The sequence below is a fragment of the Scomber japonicus genome, chromosome 11, assembly GCF_027409825.1.
Source record: "Scomber japonicus isolate fScoJap1 chromosome 11, fScoJap1.pri, whole genome shotgun sequence".
NCBI lineage: Eukaryota > Metazoa > Chordata > Actinopteri > Scombriformes > Scombridae > Scomber > Scomber japonicus.
Window position 1 is genome coordinate 16,924,797 of NC_070588.1, and position 19,145 is coordinate 16,943,941.

The window sequence follows — 19,145 nt, forward strand, 5'->3', positions numbered from 1 at the left end:
ACAATATAATATGCAACACTTCCTCAGAAAATTTCAGAGTTGAACCAGCACAATATAAACATTAAACATTTTTACATTTCATATTGTGATAATTGCACCAACGTTGTATGGAATTCAGATATAATGTAGTTTATGTATGTGTGGCCGAGACCCGCCATAGCTGCAAATAAAAGTAACGCTGCAAACAAAAACAAACGCTGCTGCAAATAAAAAGAAACGCTGCTGCATATAAAAGAAACGCTGCAAATAAAAAGAAACACCGCAGCAAACAAAAAAAAAACACCGCAGCATATAATAAAAAAAAAAACGATGCAAATAAAAAAAGCCACAACGGAAGTGGATTACCGGGGACTGTTTTTGCCGAAACACCGGAAGAAGAAACAACAACAACAACAACAGGACTACGAATTGGAAAACGAACTTGTTGTATTGTTAGCTTCGGCTAACACGGGGAGACCACTAACGAGAGTGGAAACAACTGACGGCTACATAGTTCCGGCAGCTTATTACTGTCGTTGTTGTTGTTGTTTGTACGTGCAGGTCAGGAAAAGACGTAAAAGGGACCGTATATGGTTTGTTATTTGTGTTATTACGTTACGTGTTGGACTAAATACATGGACATATTGAGGGAAGTATTTCGATGTTATGGAAACGGATTTCATATTTCACAAGAATGGATACTTGGCGAGCTGTACAGAAAGTCCTGAGTCATAAAATGATCGTTGTGGATAAAGGGAAGACTTTGAAGGTATGTAGAGATTATAGCTGTTTTTACTTTAGCTGAGTAGCTAGCCGAGCCAATCGCAAATACTATTACGGCTGTGAGCAACCAATATAATTCGTGAGTGGTCTTGAATGAATCAGGGCAACCTATGCTTTCTAACAATGTACGGCATGAATAAATATGTTTAAGGGTTGGTGTTTAAAACATTCAGAAGCACTTGTGGCTACCTCCCAACCTCCGACCCGTCCCGTAGGCGGAACAGCGTGTTTTAAGTGTCTGCAGCCGAAGCTAACAATACACCCGCATTCTCCAGTTCAACTTCAAACATGGGGCTACATCGCCTGTCCAAATAACACATTAAAAAGTACATGTAGCGACATTAAACACTACCATTTTCACTTACTTGCTAGTTCGTTTTCCAATTCATAGTCCTGTTGTTGTTGTTTCCTCTTCCGGTGTTTCGGCAAAAACAGTCCCCGGTAATCCACTTCTGTTGTGGCTTTTTTTATTTGCATCGTTTTTTTATTATATGCTGCGGTGTTTTTTTTGTTTGCTGCGGTGTTTCTTTTATTTGCAGCGGCGTTTGTTTTTATTTGCAGCGTTTTTTTTTTTGTTTGCTGCGGTGTGTCTTTTTATTTGCAGCGTTTCTTTTATATGCAGCTATGGCGGGTCTCGGCCACATATACATAAACTACATTATATCTGAATTCAATGCAACGTTGGTGCAATTATCACAATATGAAATGTAAAAATGTTTAATGTTTATATTGTGCTGGTTCAACTCTGAAATTTTCTGAGGAAGTGTTGCATATTATATTGTTGGTTGTGGTTTAACATCTGAACATTTCAAGCATTATGAAGGTAGAATTTACTGCATGTGAAACATATTCTCGGCCACCGTAGACCTAAACTGAGATGTTCCAGTTCTAGGGCAAGAGAGCTTCCTAATCATTATCTGGACATCAAAAATCGTAAGCCTCCATTTTGTTTTTGATCTGAGCATAATTATCTCCTGATAATACAGGAGATCAGAGAGAAGTACAGTAAGGCGCAGGGGAATATTCATTCAGAAATGCTTAGACTAACAGTATTGCTGAACAAACACAAACTTTCCCCTTTGAGGAAACAGGAAAATATGCCCCCTTTTTCAGCCTTAATGATTTATGATGTTTGCATGCAGAAAAAACTTGCTAGTGTGGTGGTTGTTTATCTCCCCTGTGAAGAGAATGTAGTTGTCTGCCTTCATGATAATATGGACCATAGCTCCTAAACATTAGAAATATTAAAACATTTAAAAAATGCCTGCCTCATATATGAGATATATAAGTGAAGGATGCATAATGCTGTCTGTGTGATGACATCCATGTTTGTTATTATAGTTTGGATGTGGAGAAGCTTTTTTATTATTGGCTGCCCTCCAAAGAAAAGAGCTGTGGAGTCAGACTGCTCACAGTGAGAGTTCCTCATGTGAGCAGTGCCAACTAGACAGAGCAGGAAGAGATGGCTTTTCTCTGCCTATAATCTAAAGCATAATACACACCCTCAAACTAGTACCATCGAGAACACAGTGACAAATAGATCTAAAGCTATAACAGCTCTACATGTTGCTTAAGATACAAGTCAAAGGGCTTTATTTAGCTTTTGCTATATTCAAATCATTTTTTATAGTCAATTCATTCACATAAAGGGCTCAGTAATAATGAAGACTGTTACGAGGGAAAACACCACCACAGAACAATTACATGAATAGTAGCCTACAGAGGGTGAGGAGCAGTTGCACATCAGTGGGGCACATCAGTTTCCATGGAAACCTCTGATCACAGTGGGGATAACTGAAATGAAGTAATCACTGCATTGAGGCTTGCCAGCAGTTTGACAAAAGTGGAAATGCTAAAACTTAGCAAGGATAGCAATGTAAGGTTTTTACATCTTGACATGGCATTTGTTAGCAGAGAGGTCTTTGTGTGCTCACAGGACGTGTTATGATTGATGTTGTGATATAGCTGAATTTTTGAAAGGAGTCTTTTTCTGATATGTCACAGACATATTCCCTTTTTTCTGTTTGCCATTCAGTCTACACACTACATGAAACAAAGAGAGAAAATCCAGAGCAGACATCTCCATACATTTGTCAAGTTAATGGAGTGGATGTGACTCATCAATATCTGCTGCCAATGCAAGTGCTATTAATATCAATGTATAAATACAGCTAATGAATAATTTTCTTCTGGCACAATTACGTCTTTAGCCTCTTTAAGTTTCCCTAAAATATGTGTTTCTGTTTGTTACTGCTGCTGTAACAGCAGTAGCAGAAAACATACAACAGTTGCTGTTTATTTCCTCTTAAATGATTAATCTGCAGTCAGATCAGGAGGTCATCAATGTGACCTGGAACAGTGTTCTTTTCAGCCTCAGATTTTAATTGGCGACAGTTTAATTATTCATAAAGGTAAAGTGTTACTTAGGGGAAAAGTTCAGTGCTGATGCCCTTTGTATGTCATCTAGCAGTATAGTGCCCCTGAATAAATGATCCACAGTATAGTAATGTTTAGCTGTAGCCTCAGATAGCTATTTCCACTGGAGGAAAAAATGATAGTGCTGATGATCTGATGGAAAACTCCTACCATTACAAAAAGATGAAAGGTTAGACTTTAATACCATCACCAATTGTTGTTGTTATGAACACAAATTATTGCAAAGCATTACAGATGATTGATTGGTGAATGGTGGGGTGGATTTAATGGTTTTTCAACTGGAACAAACATTTCCTGTAACCCCAAGAATGTGCATTCTATATAATTTGCCCCCAACAGAATTTCTTGCAAGTTTTATTTATAAGCTCTATTTTACCCTCCACTGCTAGTCTGATAAACAACAATGGATAGATGCCCTACAGTACAGATGATGCTTGGGCTTTGTAATGACTCAGCAGTCACATCCCGGACAAAGACAGGCAGCAAAGCAAGCCACACAGGCGATGGTTCATTGTCAGATGACTTTGCAGCCTATTTGTGGGTGGCAACATATGGTGCTCGTGCCTAGAGACTGCAGCTGCATTCACACAAGGCCTACTTCCCTCACAGTGGGGACACAGGGGATAGGATAGCTGCAATATTTCTGACCGTGCAAATTAATGGAAACTTGTGACACAGGATGGTTCAAAACAATCTTTGTGCACATGGCAACAGGAATAAAAAATAAAAAAAATGTGTTGATTGAGAAACTGTTCCTAAAACACGTTTTTACTGAATGTGGTCACATTTTTTTTTCCACATTTTTAAATAGGGCCTAAAGGATGAAGCATTGACCTCTAGCAGATTAAATGATATTGTTAAGTCACATACTAAGCCAAAAGTGCAGGGTGGCCCTTTTTCTTTTTTTTTTTTTTTTGCTCCCTTTTTTTTTATCATTGAGGACAGATGGTGGAGAACGTGTGCAGTGGCATATGGGGTAAGGCACAGCAGCAAAAGCAGCAATAGCACTCTAGTGTTTTACGCTAGTGGATTATTCTCTGAGACAGGGCAGTAATGGTTTATATGGACAATGAGTAAGCTCTATGTGTTTCATAGACATACGTGTATAGGCTGCAGTAGCAGAGAGAATGGAAGCGGTGAGAGACAGATATAAAGAGAGACAGAGAGAGAGCTACTGCCGTGAGACCTGGATTAGACCACGGACAGTTATGCTGCTGTGGCTGCTGCTGCTGTTTTTCAAATTGCTCTAAATTCCCAGAGATTATGTAGAATGAATGAATGAACTAGTGAATGAATGAATGGCCAAGTGATTTTCAAAACAACCACACCAAGCCAGTAAGCATCAGTGTTGCAGTCATGTATGTGGTGCTATTAAAAAATAAACAAATATCCCATGCTTGTTTAAGAATGTACCTTAGTTTTTAAATGTAATGTGATGTAATGTTGATAATTACACAGAAGCTGTTTTTCCACTTTCTCCCACCACATAGTTGAGCTCAGCCACGAAACAGCAATTGCTTCTGGAGCAGGTAGGAATTCACTTGGCTGCTCAAAAGATGGATGTTTGCTGGCACGAAAGAATGAATCTGGGTGCTCCTTCTTCACTAAAGCCCTGTCCTTCCTTTTGGAATCACTCAAAGTGAAAACTATTGTAACCTGACAGGCCAATTACAACTACTGCAGGCACAGAAAGATAAATGTTGTCATCTAATTCAGTCACAGACACTACCACCTGGCAGCAATGAAAGATTTAATGCGTTCCTGCATCTTGTTTCAGTTACACATCAAGTACTGTGCCATTAGAGTAAATGCTCCCTTAACATCAGCATGATAAGACCTTCATGGTATGGATTTGGAGTTTCATTCACTTAATTTCATTCCTCATAGCAGAGTGGAGTGCTGTCAGTCCATCAGATTGCTTCTATCCTCTTTACTGTAAATTGCGCAACTGTCATCTCAGATACAGTATTTAAAGCTACACTCTATTGCTATGGCTGGATGGCACTTTTAACACTCGCAAACCACTTGGTGCATCAAGTATGCCAGATAATTACTTCAAGTAGAACAACAAGCAGTAGCTAACGACTAATTAAAGGTCAAATCAATACTTACAATGTACAATTTGTCTCAACTACTACGGCTATACAGATGGCAATATATCTTTTTTTTGTGTAATTCACATACACAGGATAGATTGTGCGATAAGTGACCATGCTGGAGTAGCTGTACAGTATGTTTTTACCCAAGGGCACACATCTCTCCATGGGGTATTGGTTCCCTTGTGTGCAGAGCTCAGTAAATATCCCCCCCCCCCTCACCCACCCATTGCTAACCTTTTCTTTTGCCGGTCAGCATATCTGCCAGTATTAATCAAATACATTTCCAGAAGTGAGATGCACACAACAATGCTAATTCTCATATCAGTCACAATACTGTAAGTAATAGTTTGGACACCTAGACAATATATCAAGTGCATTTTCAGCCTAAGATACAAAGACAAACAAACAATGCAAAAGGAAAACATGTCATGGTTTTCTAACTTAATTGCTAGTGAGCAATGGCTGTCCTTTGAGAGGTTCAACTGTAGCTGTGCTGTGAGTAATGGATACAAGCTGCATATTGGCTTAATGCAACTGTGATTTAATAAAATACAACTGACAAAGCACTGTGGCTTGGGGGGATCTGTGTTTATGGGCACAGGAGGAAAAACACTGCAAGATTATTTTATTGGTTACTTGCAAACTCACTAAATTGCTACCCCAGCTGTCTTTTTAAAGTAAACTCTTTTCCCAAAGCAGAGCAAAACAAAAGAGCAGATACTGCCAGAAGTTTTTTGCCCCAATCATCACAATGTGGGTCAATAAAACTGAAATCATGGAGTTTTTTCACCCTAAGACACAAACCTGCAGCTCTACAAAAGTGTGTTTTCTTAATTTCAATTGGCCAGATGGGTGATGAGCTCCATCTGAAATGAAGGTGTTGAGGACTATAAGGGAAATTTAGCAATATGCATACATTTTTGCACCACTTGGCTGTTGGTTGTAGTCTGCTCAGATTAGATCAACTTTTATTTATGTAGTTTTCATGCACCTACTCATGAAAGTCGAATGACTGATCATTTAGGAAAAGTGTGTATGTGCATGTATGCATGTGTGCATGAGTGTGAGCATGCATACATGCACACTAAAATCAGGCAACTGCACATCAGTAGTATATCAGCTTTTCCCCGGCTCCCAGAGGGTACAGAAAGTGGTACTGAAACTGCAGGACCACGGACAGCGCCACAGTCAAACTCATTTCATGCTATGAGTGAGCTTAAATTTTTTTTTCTGGAAACTTAAAGCAACTTGTGAGATCCTCACAATGAATGGAGAGAAAACTGTCCAAAATAAGTTGCTCTTTTCTTGAATAATTGAGCTGCATATTAAAATTCAAAACACGAAATGCTCCATAAGTTTGAAAAAAGTATAGTCAATAAGGAGTACTGGGTACTAAGTTACTTTTATTTGTATTCAGAAGTACCCCCACATTAGTTGTAATTACTGTATTAAAATGTGTTTTTGTAATCTGTAAATATATTGAAATTATAGCGTTTCCATTTAGCAATATTTTTTATATTTCATTGAATCAAAGAGACACTTGCATCAAGGAATTGACCATTCACATGGTTATACAGTTTGCAGTTTGATGAAAAGGCTGTGTTTAAAGGGGGCCCTCAAAGAATTCAATCTTCCTGAGAAAAATACATCATTAGCTTGTTGTTTACCAAAGTTAAGCACTTATTTACTTTAGGATCCTCCATATGATGCAAAGGAGCACTTCAGTTGTATATAGGGGCTCAATGACAGTTGCAGGTACTCACTCATCAAGCCCACTAAGGATTCAACAATTCTGCTTAATGAACATAATAAACAGAAGTGAACATAATGACTAGTTAAATCAATAGAAATGCCACAAAAGGAAGAGGATGGGTGGTGGAGGGAATGAGCCAGTGTTTGTGAAGCATATGGAAAGCAGCTGATGCCATTCTGCCAGCACAAGTGTGACAATGCTTCAGTGTTGCTAGTCCAGCTCACTAAGAATGAACAGTGCAGTCTTTATATCTTTGCAGCTTTTATCTAATTCATCACCAGATCACCAGACCTTGGTGATCTTAATGGTTGAGTACCTGCAACTCTCATTGAGCCCCTGTAAAAAATATATTTTTTGTTCTTTAGCAGCAGGAGGAGCCTGAAGTAAGCAAGTGCTTATCTTGGGTAAACAACAAGCTAATGATTTTTTTTCTTAAGAGCCTGTTACACTTATCCAATGAATCCTGGCCTAAACCAGAACTTAGGGAACAATGAATATTGGTTTTCATTATGTATGGGGTTTCAACTTACCAGTGTAGGAAGCTCTCGACTGTTTAATGCCTGCACTGTCTCTAAAAAGCCCATCACACTTAAACAAGTGTTTTCACTTATTCTGGCTGAATAGACCTCTGTTCAAGCTATGCTGAGAATATGAGGTCACCAAAGTGCATGTGCTTAGAATAGATTAGGTGTAATTTTGTCATTACTGTGTGTGTGAGTCAAGGAGATGTCAGTCAAGTCAAATTTTAGTTATAAAGCCCAATATCTCAAATCACAAATTTGCCTCAAGGGACATTACAATCTGTCCAACATATGCCATCCTCCAAAATAGAAAACATGATATTATGAAACATCAAGATGTAGTATAGTCTGTACACAGTCACTGATAGAAGAGGTTTAGTTTCTATTAAAATAAAAAATATGAATAAATAAGTAGAAAACACTGTATGAGTGTTGTGCTTGTATTCATTGTTTTGATTTTTTTGTAACATACTATAGCCCTATATGAAAAACACTGGGTGACTATACTTTGCAAATGTAGCCTAAAAATTACAGGTACAAAGTAGTTATGGCATTAACACACTATATTATAAAGCAGAAATATAAAATAGTAATTTCAGCATTTTCACTACAGTTTAAGTCAAATAAGCGTGGCTTACATTTCAGAAATATATTAATCAAAATACATTACTTAAAATGAAGACTTAAAAGCAGCTCTATAGACTTTATCCTAGTACAGACATTACAAACACGTTGGACACATTTAAAGATGTACAGTTCTGGTAAATATACCAAAAGTAAACATATATATACAGTATAAATATGTTTTTATGCGTTTACTAAAGATAACAAAAGTGGAACAGTGCTTTCTTCGTGTAACACCACATAAGAAGCACTGGAACTACTACAGTATACAAAGTGTAGCTACTTATCACTGTAACATACCGTCAGAATTGGGAAGATATGCCGTTTTTAACACAGGGCAGTATTGTAGATTATGCAATTTTAAAATAAACGCATATTCCGATTATAGTCGATCTTGGCACAAGGCTGGGAGTTATCCATGACCGAGGTGGAGGGAACTAAGCCCCCTGGGAGCAACGTCACTACCCTTGGCATATCAACCACTGTCCGCTGTATGCGCGCACACACCACTACCGAGTACGTCAGGATCGCATCCATCCCTAAATGCGAAATGCTTTGCGAACTCAATTTAACTCAAGCAATCCTCCCCGATTGTGTGCGTTTCGGAGAGGAGCTATTTTCATGCTCCTGCATACAAGCCGGCTAAAGAACTCCTCGGCGAAGTAGGGAGGTGATTTAAAGTGGAGAGAGTGCTCGCGTCGAGTATGGTTTGGGTTGAAGGAAACATCTCAAAGAGAGTACATCTGTAACTTCGGGGGAAAGGAGCTTTACCGGGAGATCGTGGGATATTCTGTGCATAAACATGCCTGTGAGAAGAGGTCACGTTGCGCCACAAAACACATTCCTTGGAATAATTATTCGGAAATTCGAGGGTCAAAGTAAGTATCATTATGATGTACAGTTACTGCTAGTACAGAAGATAAAGGGATAGTACAAAGTAAATTTGCTGACAAATTAAAATCAAGAAAATAAATATGAATTAATGTTAATTCTGTGATAAATTTGCCCCTCCTCCCGTAAAACCTTTGTAATTTTAGCAAAAAAATATGTGAAAGAAAAAACAGGTTACATTTGTTAAATAAGTTGTTTGTTAAATAAAATGATTAGTAACAGTGATACTGTGTATCAAGTAACAGTGAACTTAATCAGCTTGATTGCTGATTGATTTTATCTGAGAGCTGACAACTTGGTGTAAGCTCCAAGGTCAGATGTGCCACAGCTGGCAGTACACAGTGCATACTTTTTCTTTTCATGCAGACCGGAAATTTGTGATAGCCAATGCCAGGGTGGAGAACTGTGCAATCATCTACTGCAATGATGGCTTCTGTGAGATGACAGGCTTCTCAAGATCAGACATTATGCAGAAGCCATGCACCTGTGACTTCCTCCATGGTGACCTGACCGACAAAGAGGCCATCGGCCAGGTGGCCCAGGCTGTGATGGGGTCCGAGGAGCGAAAGGTGGAGATCAACTACTACCGTAAGGATGGTGAGTCAGTGACCTAGTACAACATTGTGGTTGTCATAGTATGCCCATGAGTCTTTGGTGACGTGTTTCTCCTGAGAGAGAACCTACTGCAGCTCCTCAGTAACACGATGTAGCCTGTCAGTCTGCACCTTACCAACCAGAGTCAGGTACAAGATGTTCATCAGATATTATCCCTGATAGAGGAAAGCAATAAGCACAGTGAGCTCCAAAATACTTCTCGCTGCAGGTTTTTGCTGCTGTAGGTTTATGAAGTAGGTAGTTGTGTACTTTGTGAAAGTAAACTGATTTTTGATTAAATTTGGATCCTTTTCCTGCAAAGACAATATTATATTAACAACAAACATGTAATATCCATACTTAAACAATAATGCATTATAAGTATAGCAATTGTGCCATCTCTGCTTTTAGTGGGATGCTGCTTTTGTGTAAAAATGGTATTTTAGTAATGTGATTATTGTTTGGTTGTATATTAGAGGAGGTATAACTGTCAGTGTGTCTCATAAAACAGTAAATACCTCCATCCATATAACAACAAACTGTAGTGGTAAAATTCTGGGAAAGATCTTTTTGACACCTGCCTTGATTTACAGCATCATGTGCTTGGGTGACATAAAAAAGACTCTGGTACCTAGTTTTATTAATAACATTCATACTACAAAAAGATAACAATTATGATAAAACAGTTGGTGCTATGTCAGCTCATTACAGTTTTTTGCGCTTTGATGAACAGAGTTAGACGTAATAACTGATAGCTCACCTGCTGTCCTGTAAAGTGAGTTTATCATGTTTTCTGACTTCATACATTCACTGTGTATTTGAAATGCATTTAAAAGAGCCATGATGCATTTAGCCATGTTATTGGTATACAGTAGCTTTATTAGTCAGGGGATCAATTCATAGAGCTGCAACATTGCTACACATGATAGGCTATAGCTTTGTCAGCTTTGCATATAAATGCTCTCCATTTAATACTAATACTAATTTTAGTTCCAACAGTCTCACTTATGGTTGTCATTCATTTGTGGCCAATCCTAGTCCTAGTATGAATGGTGTGCTGCAGAGACAGCAATCCTGACTCTGAGAGAATTAATATGATGTTACTGCTCAGTGGCATAAATCCCCAGATTGACCACCTCCTGCCATGCTCTCAAATGAGCTTTTTATGGTCAGCATGACATAGCTGCACAGAGTCAATGCTTATAAAGCTGAAGGTGAACATCCTTTTCCCTTTTTTTATTGTGCACCAGTGTTTGCGCCAACAACATGGTATTTTGTGATATTGCTGTATGTTTTGTGGTAACTTATGAGGCATGTGCAACCAGCGATATATGTGAAGTCTAAACGTGAAAAAAATGCTGTAATATTTTATTTAACCATAAGGAGCCAGGGCTTAAATTTTTAATTGCAAGTTTGATTAGATTCTAGGCCATGAATACATGTTTAATCTACCATCAGCAGCCATGGGTCTAGCCTTTTTTTCTTTTTTTCTTTTTTTTATTGTTTGTTTTTTTGCTAATCAGGAAGAAACCAAGTGCCAGCTGCTACACAGCCAAAATAGATTGTGTCAGAAACCTGCAAGACAATTACACAAAACACTCAAGGGTCTGTTTGTGAGAGCATGAACAGCTTGTTTTTTTGAAGTAAGATTTTAAATCAACTTCACATTTAGTTTCCCATCCTCCATGCATGTACTGTACTCTGTCTAAATGTCATGTGCCTGTAATGTTTAAAGCGTGATGGATGAGAGCCACAGAAACCTTCCGACACAATCGTTGCTCTCTGTCTCTCTTCACAATCCTCCCTGGTGTGCATCACAGCTTCAAGACACAACTCTTAATACTCCTCAGAGGAATTTATAGTGAGCGTGTGTGCTCATGAATAAAGATGTCAGGGCTGTCAGTGCAGTGACTGGGAATGAGCAGCTTACAGAGTAAATGCATTAAACTGGTATGGAGGACACAATCCGCACGCTCCCACAGCTATAGGGGAATGAAAGATTCATGGCATCCTTGAGAGCGATGGCCCTATTGATTCAAGTCGCTCCACAAATTGAAGCTGATGGGTGGAAAGTAGGTGTTTTCCATGTCTTCTCTCCTAACTGTATTTCAAGTTATCAAGCCTCATGCAAATCTGTTAATCCTTTGTATTAAAGCCCTCCATTTTCCATGCACATACTGTATGTCAGAAATCACACCAGTGTGTTACTAAAGAACATAAAATGAATCAACATTCGCTCAGATAGGTTTGAAAACATACTATTACTAACCATCTATTTCTCTGTCTTTGAAACAGGAGATATGGTTACTTGGTTGTATTGTGGCATGCATTAAATGTCTGTGTGAAGGGATTGCAACATGGGATAGGGTAGTCTATTTTCCCTCACCCATCAATAACTACAGTGGGAAGTCTTAAAAAGTAAGGTCAGGATTTGGAGAACAGCAAGAGCAACAAAACTTTGGCTCTTTTCACTGAAAAAGCAAAACATTAAGCTGCTTATGTGTTTGCACAGAAATTAAAAAGTAGTGGGACAATGGGGATCATAGGCACATAGCACACCAGCATTTTCTTTTAAATTGTGTGTATCCTTCTGTGTGAAGGTTTGTGAGAGAAGATACCACACGTGCATTCTTCTTCTGACGATGATGCATAATCAGTGAGATAAATGCTTTCCCTTGATGGCTTCATAAAGCTATCCTATTGCACGGGGTGTAATAATACTTTGTACCCGAATGAGTCTTAACAAAAGGAAGCTGACTCCACACGGCAGAGAGAAGTTAAATGGATAATGGCTACATAACAGAGGCAGCTTAGCTAACCGTGCTGAATGATCCGGGACATGTGGTACGCGTAGGTGCAGGGTTTCATAGGTGACTCCCCATCAAGGGGACTGAATGTCTGTGTACCCCTGCTGAGGGTTTAGTGGCAGGGGAGTAAGGGGGACAGGGGATACGGGGTGCCTAAAGTGCATAAGGTGTGCTGCAGGACACTTGGATGACTACCCTCCAAAAGAGCACATTCATTTTTCATCACGCTCAGCCCTCTTTGGTGTCTCGCAGTATGAGGTGAAACACATTCAGAGCCTTCCTCATCAGGTTTCATTTGTCAGAGTGAAATCAGCTTGTCCAAGTATGTACCTAATTAAAAACAGTGGATGCCTTCCATCCTTGTACTATGGGAAGTGTGGATAATAACTTAAGCACATTGAAAAGAAAAGAAAGGATACTGATAAATATCAGCTTCATTATTGGAAGATGTCTCTATTTAAATAATGGATGGATTGCTACCATTGCTACTGATAATTAGTTTATTGGTAGCGAAAAGGAGCAGATGGAGCTTTGAACACTAACAATACAGGTCTCGCTTTGCATTAGATAGGATGGTTCATTCAGCTTGTATTGGAAGTGGTAATCTAATATTCCTCTCTACCATCTGTGTTTTTCTCTTAATCACTTACTGTATGCTGATTAATTTTTACTATCCATTGCATTCAGTCTGCCAACATTTGTGCTAAATTAAACAGAATAAAAGATCACGTGGAAGAATATCATGAATCAATAAATGTAAACACATATGAAATATAGTCTGAGCTTGAGCTGCTGGTTATTCCTGATGGCTGTGGTGACACTGATTGAAGATGAAATTAGGCCATGTTGTGTGGCTTACAGGAGTTTGCATTGAAGCGAGATATTGCCATAAGGCTCAAAGACTCTAAACAAAGGGTTAGCTTGCATGGCCTCTCCCTCCATGCTCTAGTCCCGATTGGCTACCCCACAGTAATGTTGCGCATTGGCTTAAGCAGAATAGCCTTAAATGACAAACATGTCAGATTTCATTAAACAAGTCTACTACCAGGCTGTAGTCTGAGGCTGTACTATTTAAAAGCTGCAGTTGTGGTTAGTACATTGGTAGAAAGATACAAAAACAAAAAATCAGCGCTCAATAATATTATTCATGTTTCTCCCTAAAGCAGATCAGCTTATGCAGATTAATATGAAGCCTCAATACATCAAAATCAAATGGCGAGGTTCATATAAGAAGAGCTTCTCTTTTTGAAATGAGATTAAAAAATGTATAGCCATAATCACACAACTACATACTGTAGATATGAGCATAACTACTGTCATATTTCTATATATTTAAGACATCTTAAATTTTCAACACAACTCTGTTTGACCTGTGACGATTGTTATAGTGCCTAAATGATCACTTAATTAAGCAGCAATGTTTTAATAATTGATGATGGAAATAGAGTCTACAGTAATGAAATTTCCAAGGGAGCCTGTCTTAATACACCGTCCATTCATTCAAGCAGGTGTAAATAACAGTACTTGGCTTGCAGGGAAACACTCTGTGTAAAGGTCAGAGAATAAATGGATGTTCACTCTCTCGCTGGTATGTGCAAACTGCTGCTTCGTCAATGATGTTAACCATGTCTAGCAGCTATAGAGATGTTTGTGTGGTATATTGTGCTGAGTTGAATGCTGGAGAAGAATAGGAAGGTTGGATAGCCTAAAATCCACATGGTCAGCAGTATTTTGTAACACACAGGCTGTACATGACAGCTCATTTATGTTCTTGTCAGGATCAGATTGACATAATATGTAAAGATAGACAGAGAAATCCAAAACAGTGTTTGAGAGAAGTCAATGCACCACTTCTTTAACAAACACAGAGAGCATTGTCAGCATTTTGACGACATGTATGTTGCATTTACAGTAAAGAAAAAAAAAATTCTTCCACATCCCAAGAGTAATGCAAACATGTTCTTAATGAACTGTGTCGATTCTAAAAAGCAACATGAATGACTTTGAAATGCACTGCCAGATATGTCATAAAATAAAACACAGTGTTGAAGATGAAACAGTAAATGTATTCCCTGTTGATGGTTTGTATCCCCAATACATGCTGTGTTCACAGTCATATAGTATGAATAGCATATTCTACAACTGGACTCTCCAAATGCATTATATTTATTTTATTTTATACTATTTCACTGTTTGTTTGGGGTTTTTTTCTTTGGGAATAATGTATTTCCCCAAGGCTTTCTGTGTTTCTATTACTACTGTTTATGCATCAAATGTAGCACACAGTAGTATAACAATGATTTGAATATGTCAAACTAGAATACCAATGTAATTTTCCTATGAATCTGAATGAGACAATAGCCTCTCATAAGATTGGCTACAATTTTGCTCATCATTGCTCTTCAGCTAAGAACTCAATGTATCAATCAATAGGGGGTAACGTCACAGATCTACCAAATGCTACTTTTCAACTGAGTTCATTTGAGTTATTTCAAATAATATGACATTTGGTTTGGGGTCACATTATATGGTTTACATGTAAATACTAAATATTTTTGAACATACACAAAAATCATTATCCAAGGTCTAAATGTGCCTAAATAATCAAGTAGTATTGCATTAACATATAAAATGACATAATAATATATGACACAATATTTATATAGCACTTTTCTTAATAATGTTAGAGTGCTTTACAAAGGGAAATAAACCCAAACAAGATAGATAAAAAATAAGGCAACAATGAGCACAAAGGTAAAGACACGAGGGGCACAGAAGTCATACATGATGGTTAAAATAATAATAAATGATAAAATGCATAGTAAAATGCAACATGTAATTCTGTAGATTGCTGTAAGTATTGGTAATTATTGATGAACCGAATAAGGTTTCATTGAATAAGAATGTTCAAAAAGAGGGACAAAAGCAAGTTGGCTTTGGGTTAACATAATTTTCCACCAAAGTGCCATCAGTAAACTAGCTTGGCCTTTCTTGTGAGTTAGAAAATAGATGAATAACACAGTTGTTCCCATTCAATGGCTGAGGCCGTCCTCCGTCAGGTCATGAGTAGTTGTGCTGATCACATGGCATACTGCTACTGATTTTAGGTGGAGGGATGAAAAGCACTCCCTGTTGTAATCACAAAAAGTTCCTCTTGTTTATCAGGATGAGAGCACTGTAGGCAAATACATTAAGTTTATAAAATAATATAGTATATAGTAATTAGAACATGTTATCAGATCAAGTACAGTCTGCTGATGTACTATGGTGGCTATAAGGATGCCTTCCTTTGATCCATGTTGGTAGAGATGACATTCAGCAGGAGACCAGATGAGAAGGGACTGCCACGGCTTAGCCTTTAGCCATTGTTTTTCCATCTGGTAAGGCAAACTCTAGCCCACAAATATTTCTGCAGAATTTTCCATTTTGGCTGTACACAGTGCATGGTTGCTGTATTGGATAATATACACTGGATATTAGAATAAAGTATTAAATAATACAAACATTCTGTATATTCAGGCATTTTTGAGACTCAGAATGGTGAAGTTTTGCTTTTTCACGGTATGTCCATTGCATGTATCTGTTCATTGTGTTCTAATATCTTTATAAAAATAAAATGTAATACCTCAATGTCAAGGGATGCAATTACATAACTCCTCTGCAAAGTTTAAGGCAAGCATGCAATGATGTAGAAAGGAGCTCTTAACGCTGGAAGCAAAAGCAGTTTCTAATGTATAGGTTCCCTTCTGCAGTCAGTAAGTAATTTACATTTAATGCACAAGTTATTGCTCTATTCAAAAAACTTTAGAAAACCCCTGACAGATCAGAATGTAGATCAGATTCACTAGCATGTCTGAGCAATGGAGCAACCAGAATATCTGCTTCCTTTTCCACACATAAGGAGCAATGTTGAGATCTCGTATTTTTGCTACATTTTTTATGTCTACATATAAACAGCTCACCTTGCTTCTTTGTTAAATACAAGGAAATCTGCAGCATATGAGTCATGATTTATTTATTAACATAACCACAGTCTTTCCCTAACCTTAACAGGCGTCCCTCTGCTGCCTAAACCTAACCACATATGAAACTCAGAATGGGGGTGGGATCTCAATGTAGTGCTTTATTCAATCCATGTAAACAAGGCCATCAGTTATGTGCTACCAAAATGTAATTGGGAAGACAAATTAGTCAAGTATAAATGTAATTTCTGGGACACAGGGGTTTGTTGTCTTACATAGAATACATAAGGGGTAAACATTTTATAATTTCTAACATTGTGGTATTAGAAGAACTAAGTGTAAGAAATAAGCATCCATACAGAAGCTTATATCTTGGGTTTGGTTTGTCCATTCTAGTCTGTCGAACCATGGTTGTGCAACATGGGGTGCCCCGTGGAAGGGGACCCACTCTACACACTAAGATAAAACATACTTAAACATATTCCATTGCAGTGCACCTTTTTGTATGGAAAAGTTTGAGGCTTTATCTGGCGCTTAACTATTGGGTGGGCATTGGCACTCAGGAAGGGCTGGGTATCGTTCAAAACTATTCTTTACTGATACCAATACCTTAACTTCAATACCAGTTCCTGAATAAAACTATTATTAAATACCAATTTTACAAAATCAATTTAAACAGCCACAGAACTGTCAAACGACAGGCAATATCATCATCTTTAATATTTTAATACTGCTTCATCTTGTCTTACCTGCCTGTTACGTGTTTTGGTCCAACCTCCTGATGAAACTGCTGCAGACAGTGTTGCCACCTCCGCCATTGCTGTTTATGTTGAGAAGCTATAACCGGGTGTTCTGGCCAGCTCCTCTCCTGCTAGGTATCGAAATTTGGTTTGATTCTCTTTAGAATTTAAGCAATTTGGTCTGTGCCATAAAAAAAAGTTTGGTACCCAGCCCTACACTCAGGCTTATTCAATCAGATGGCTTCCTTTCATTCAGTGAGTAACAGTCAATGGATACTGTTTCAATTATCTGACCATGTGTAATAGAACAATTCTTGCTCCTTGTTACCATATGATGATATTGATAGGGCAGATTTTTTGAGTGGAATTACATTTAACAAATGCCAGATTGCAAGCAGTGAGCAGCCCCCCCTCTTTCATTCAGTCTGTAGCTCTACTGTCTGCTGGATAGCTCTTTTTATTGTAGATTAAAATAAAAACCATGGCGATACAAAGTGGTCACAAAAAATAATGACTAGCAGGAGTAAAATAATTCAGTTGAAGTTCAGGCATCTTGCTCACCAAAGACACCTTTTCCTTAACAAGACACATACTGTACATGGCGGCTAATTCATCAGCAATAAGTACTGTTGAAAGACTCAACTGTCAGTGAGATAAAAACCTGCATCAGGGCATCAAGTGATGATGAGAACTGACTGAATCATTGGACTATAATGAAATCATTTCTGTGTTCAGTATCTCCTGCTGTAATCATCAAGCTAATATACAATTTCAAACATTAGTAGCCTATTACCTATAATGCTGATGTTGCTCTGTGTGTGTGTGTGTGTGTGTGTGTGTGTGTGTGTGTGTGTGTGTGTGTGTGTGTGTGTGTGTGTGTGCACCGTTTATGTGGCCACCTTGCCAGGCTATGTTCAGATGTCATTTTTGGTGGTGGTGTACCTCTATCCATACTCTTCATTGTTGCGGCTATGCAGGTCTTGGTACATCTGATGATGTAAGCATGTATGATTAACACATTTAAGCAAGTATAGTTGTAATGGGCTATTTTGGTAAACATATGCATTTCAGAACCTATTAATTATCATTGACAGTGATAGTTAAACGTTAATACTCTTACTCACCTTTTCCCTCACTCTGAAAAATGAGCATACTGTTCAATCAATTAAAATCAAAGTCAAAACCAAAAATATTACATTTTACAATGTAGAATTAGTAGAGGGATTTCTGGGAAATGCAGAAAAGTGCTTATCATGACAAGGGGATTTTCTGCATATGTACTACTCACCGTCCCCCAGCTCTCTAAGCACTGCTTTCCTACTTTACAACCTAACATAATCAGGCACCCATAACACCAGACAAGATGAGGCTGGTCTTATTATACAACACATACACAAAAGTATGCTGCACTATGCTGCACTATTTATTCCCAACAATTTGCATGATTCTGATAAAATATTGAATTGTACCTGTATGCTCAAACTTAATTATACGTTTTGTTTTGCTTGTTTTGATTGTATTAAAATCACATTATCACATTGTCACAGGTGACAATGCAGCATTACATATGGGAGTTTTCATGCAGGGATCCTTCCGAAAGAACTCTGGCATGTTGAGGCAGACCAAGCTCGTTATATTTAGTCAGACAGCAAGTCTACTGCTAATGAATGCTGCTGGCAGGGTGTCTGTGAGCCCTGAGGAGATTACAGTGAACATTGGTAATGTGTGTCCTCTGTGAGTAGGAGCAACACAACAAGCCAGACAGAAGGACAGAGACCTACATAGAGAGAGAGAGAGAGAGAGAGAGAGAGAGAGAGAGAGAGAGAGAGAGAGAGAGAGAGAGAGAGAGAGAGAGAGAGAGAGAGAGAGAGAGAGAGAGAGAGAGAGAGAGAGAGAGAGAGAGAGAGAGAGAGAGAGAGAGAGAGAGATTTAAACATTTTGATTTCATAAACTAGT

At 38.2% G+C, this 19,145-nt stretch overlaps 1 protein-coding gene across 1 annotated transcript in view; it reads left to right on the top strand.

The window, feature by feature from the left end:
- Positions 1-8,997: 8,997 nt before the first annotated feature.
- The window catches only part of LOC128367718 (potassium voltage-gated channel subfamily H member 7), a 34,819-nt gene continuing 24,671 nt past the window's right edge, over positions 8,998-19,145 (top strand). The window contains exons 1-2 of the mRNA XM_053328329.1: positions 8,998-9,073; positions 9,453-9,683. Coding sequence (XP_053184304.1) covers positions 8,998-9,073; positions 9,453-9,683 — 307 coding nt within the window. The remainder of the gene's footprint in view (positions 9,074-9,452; positions 9,684-19,145) is intronic.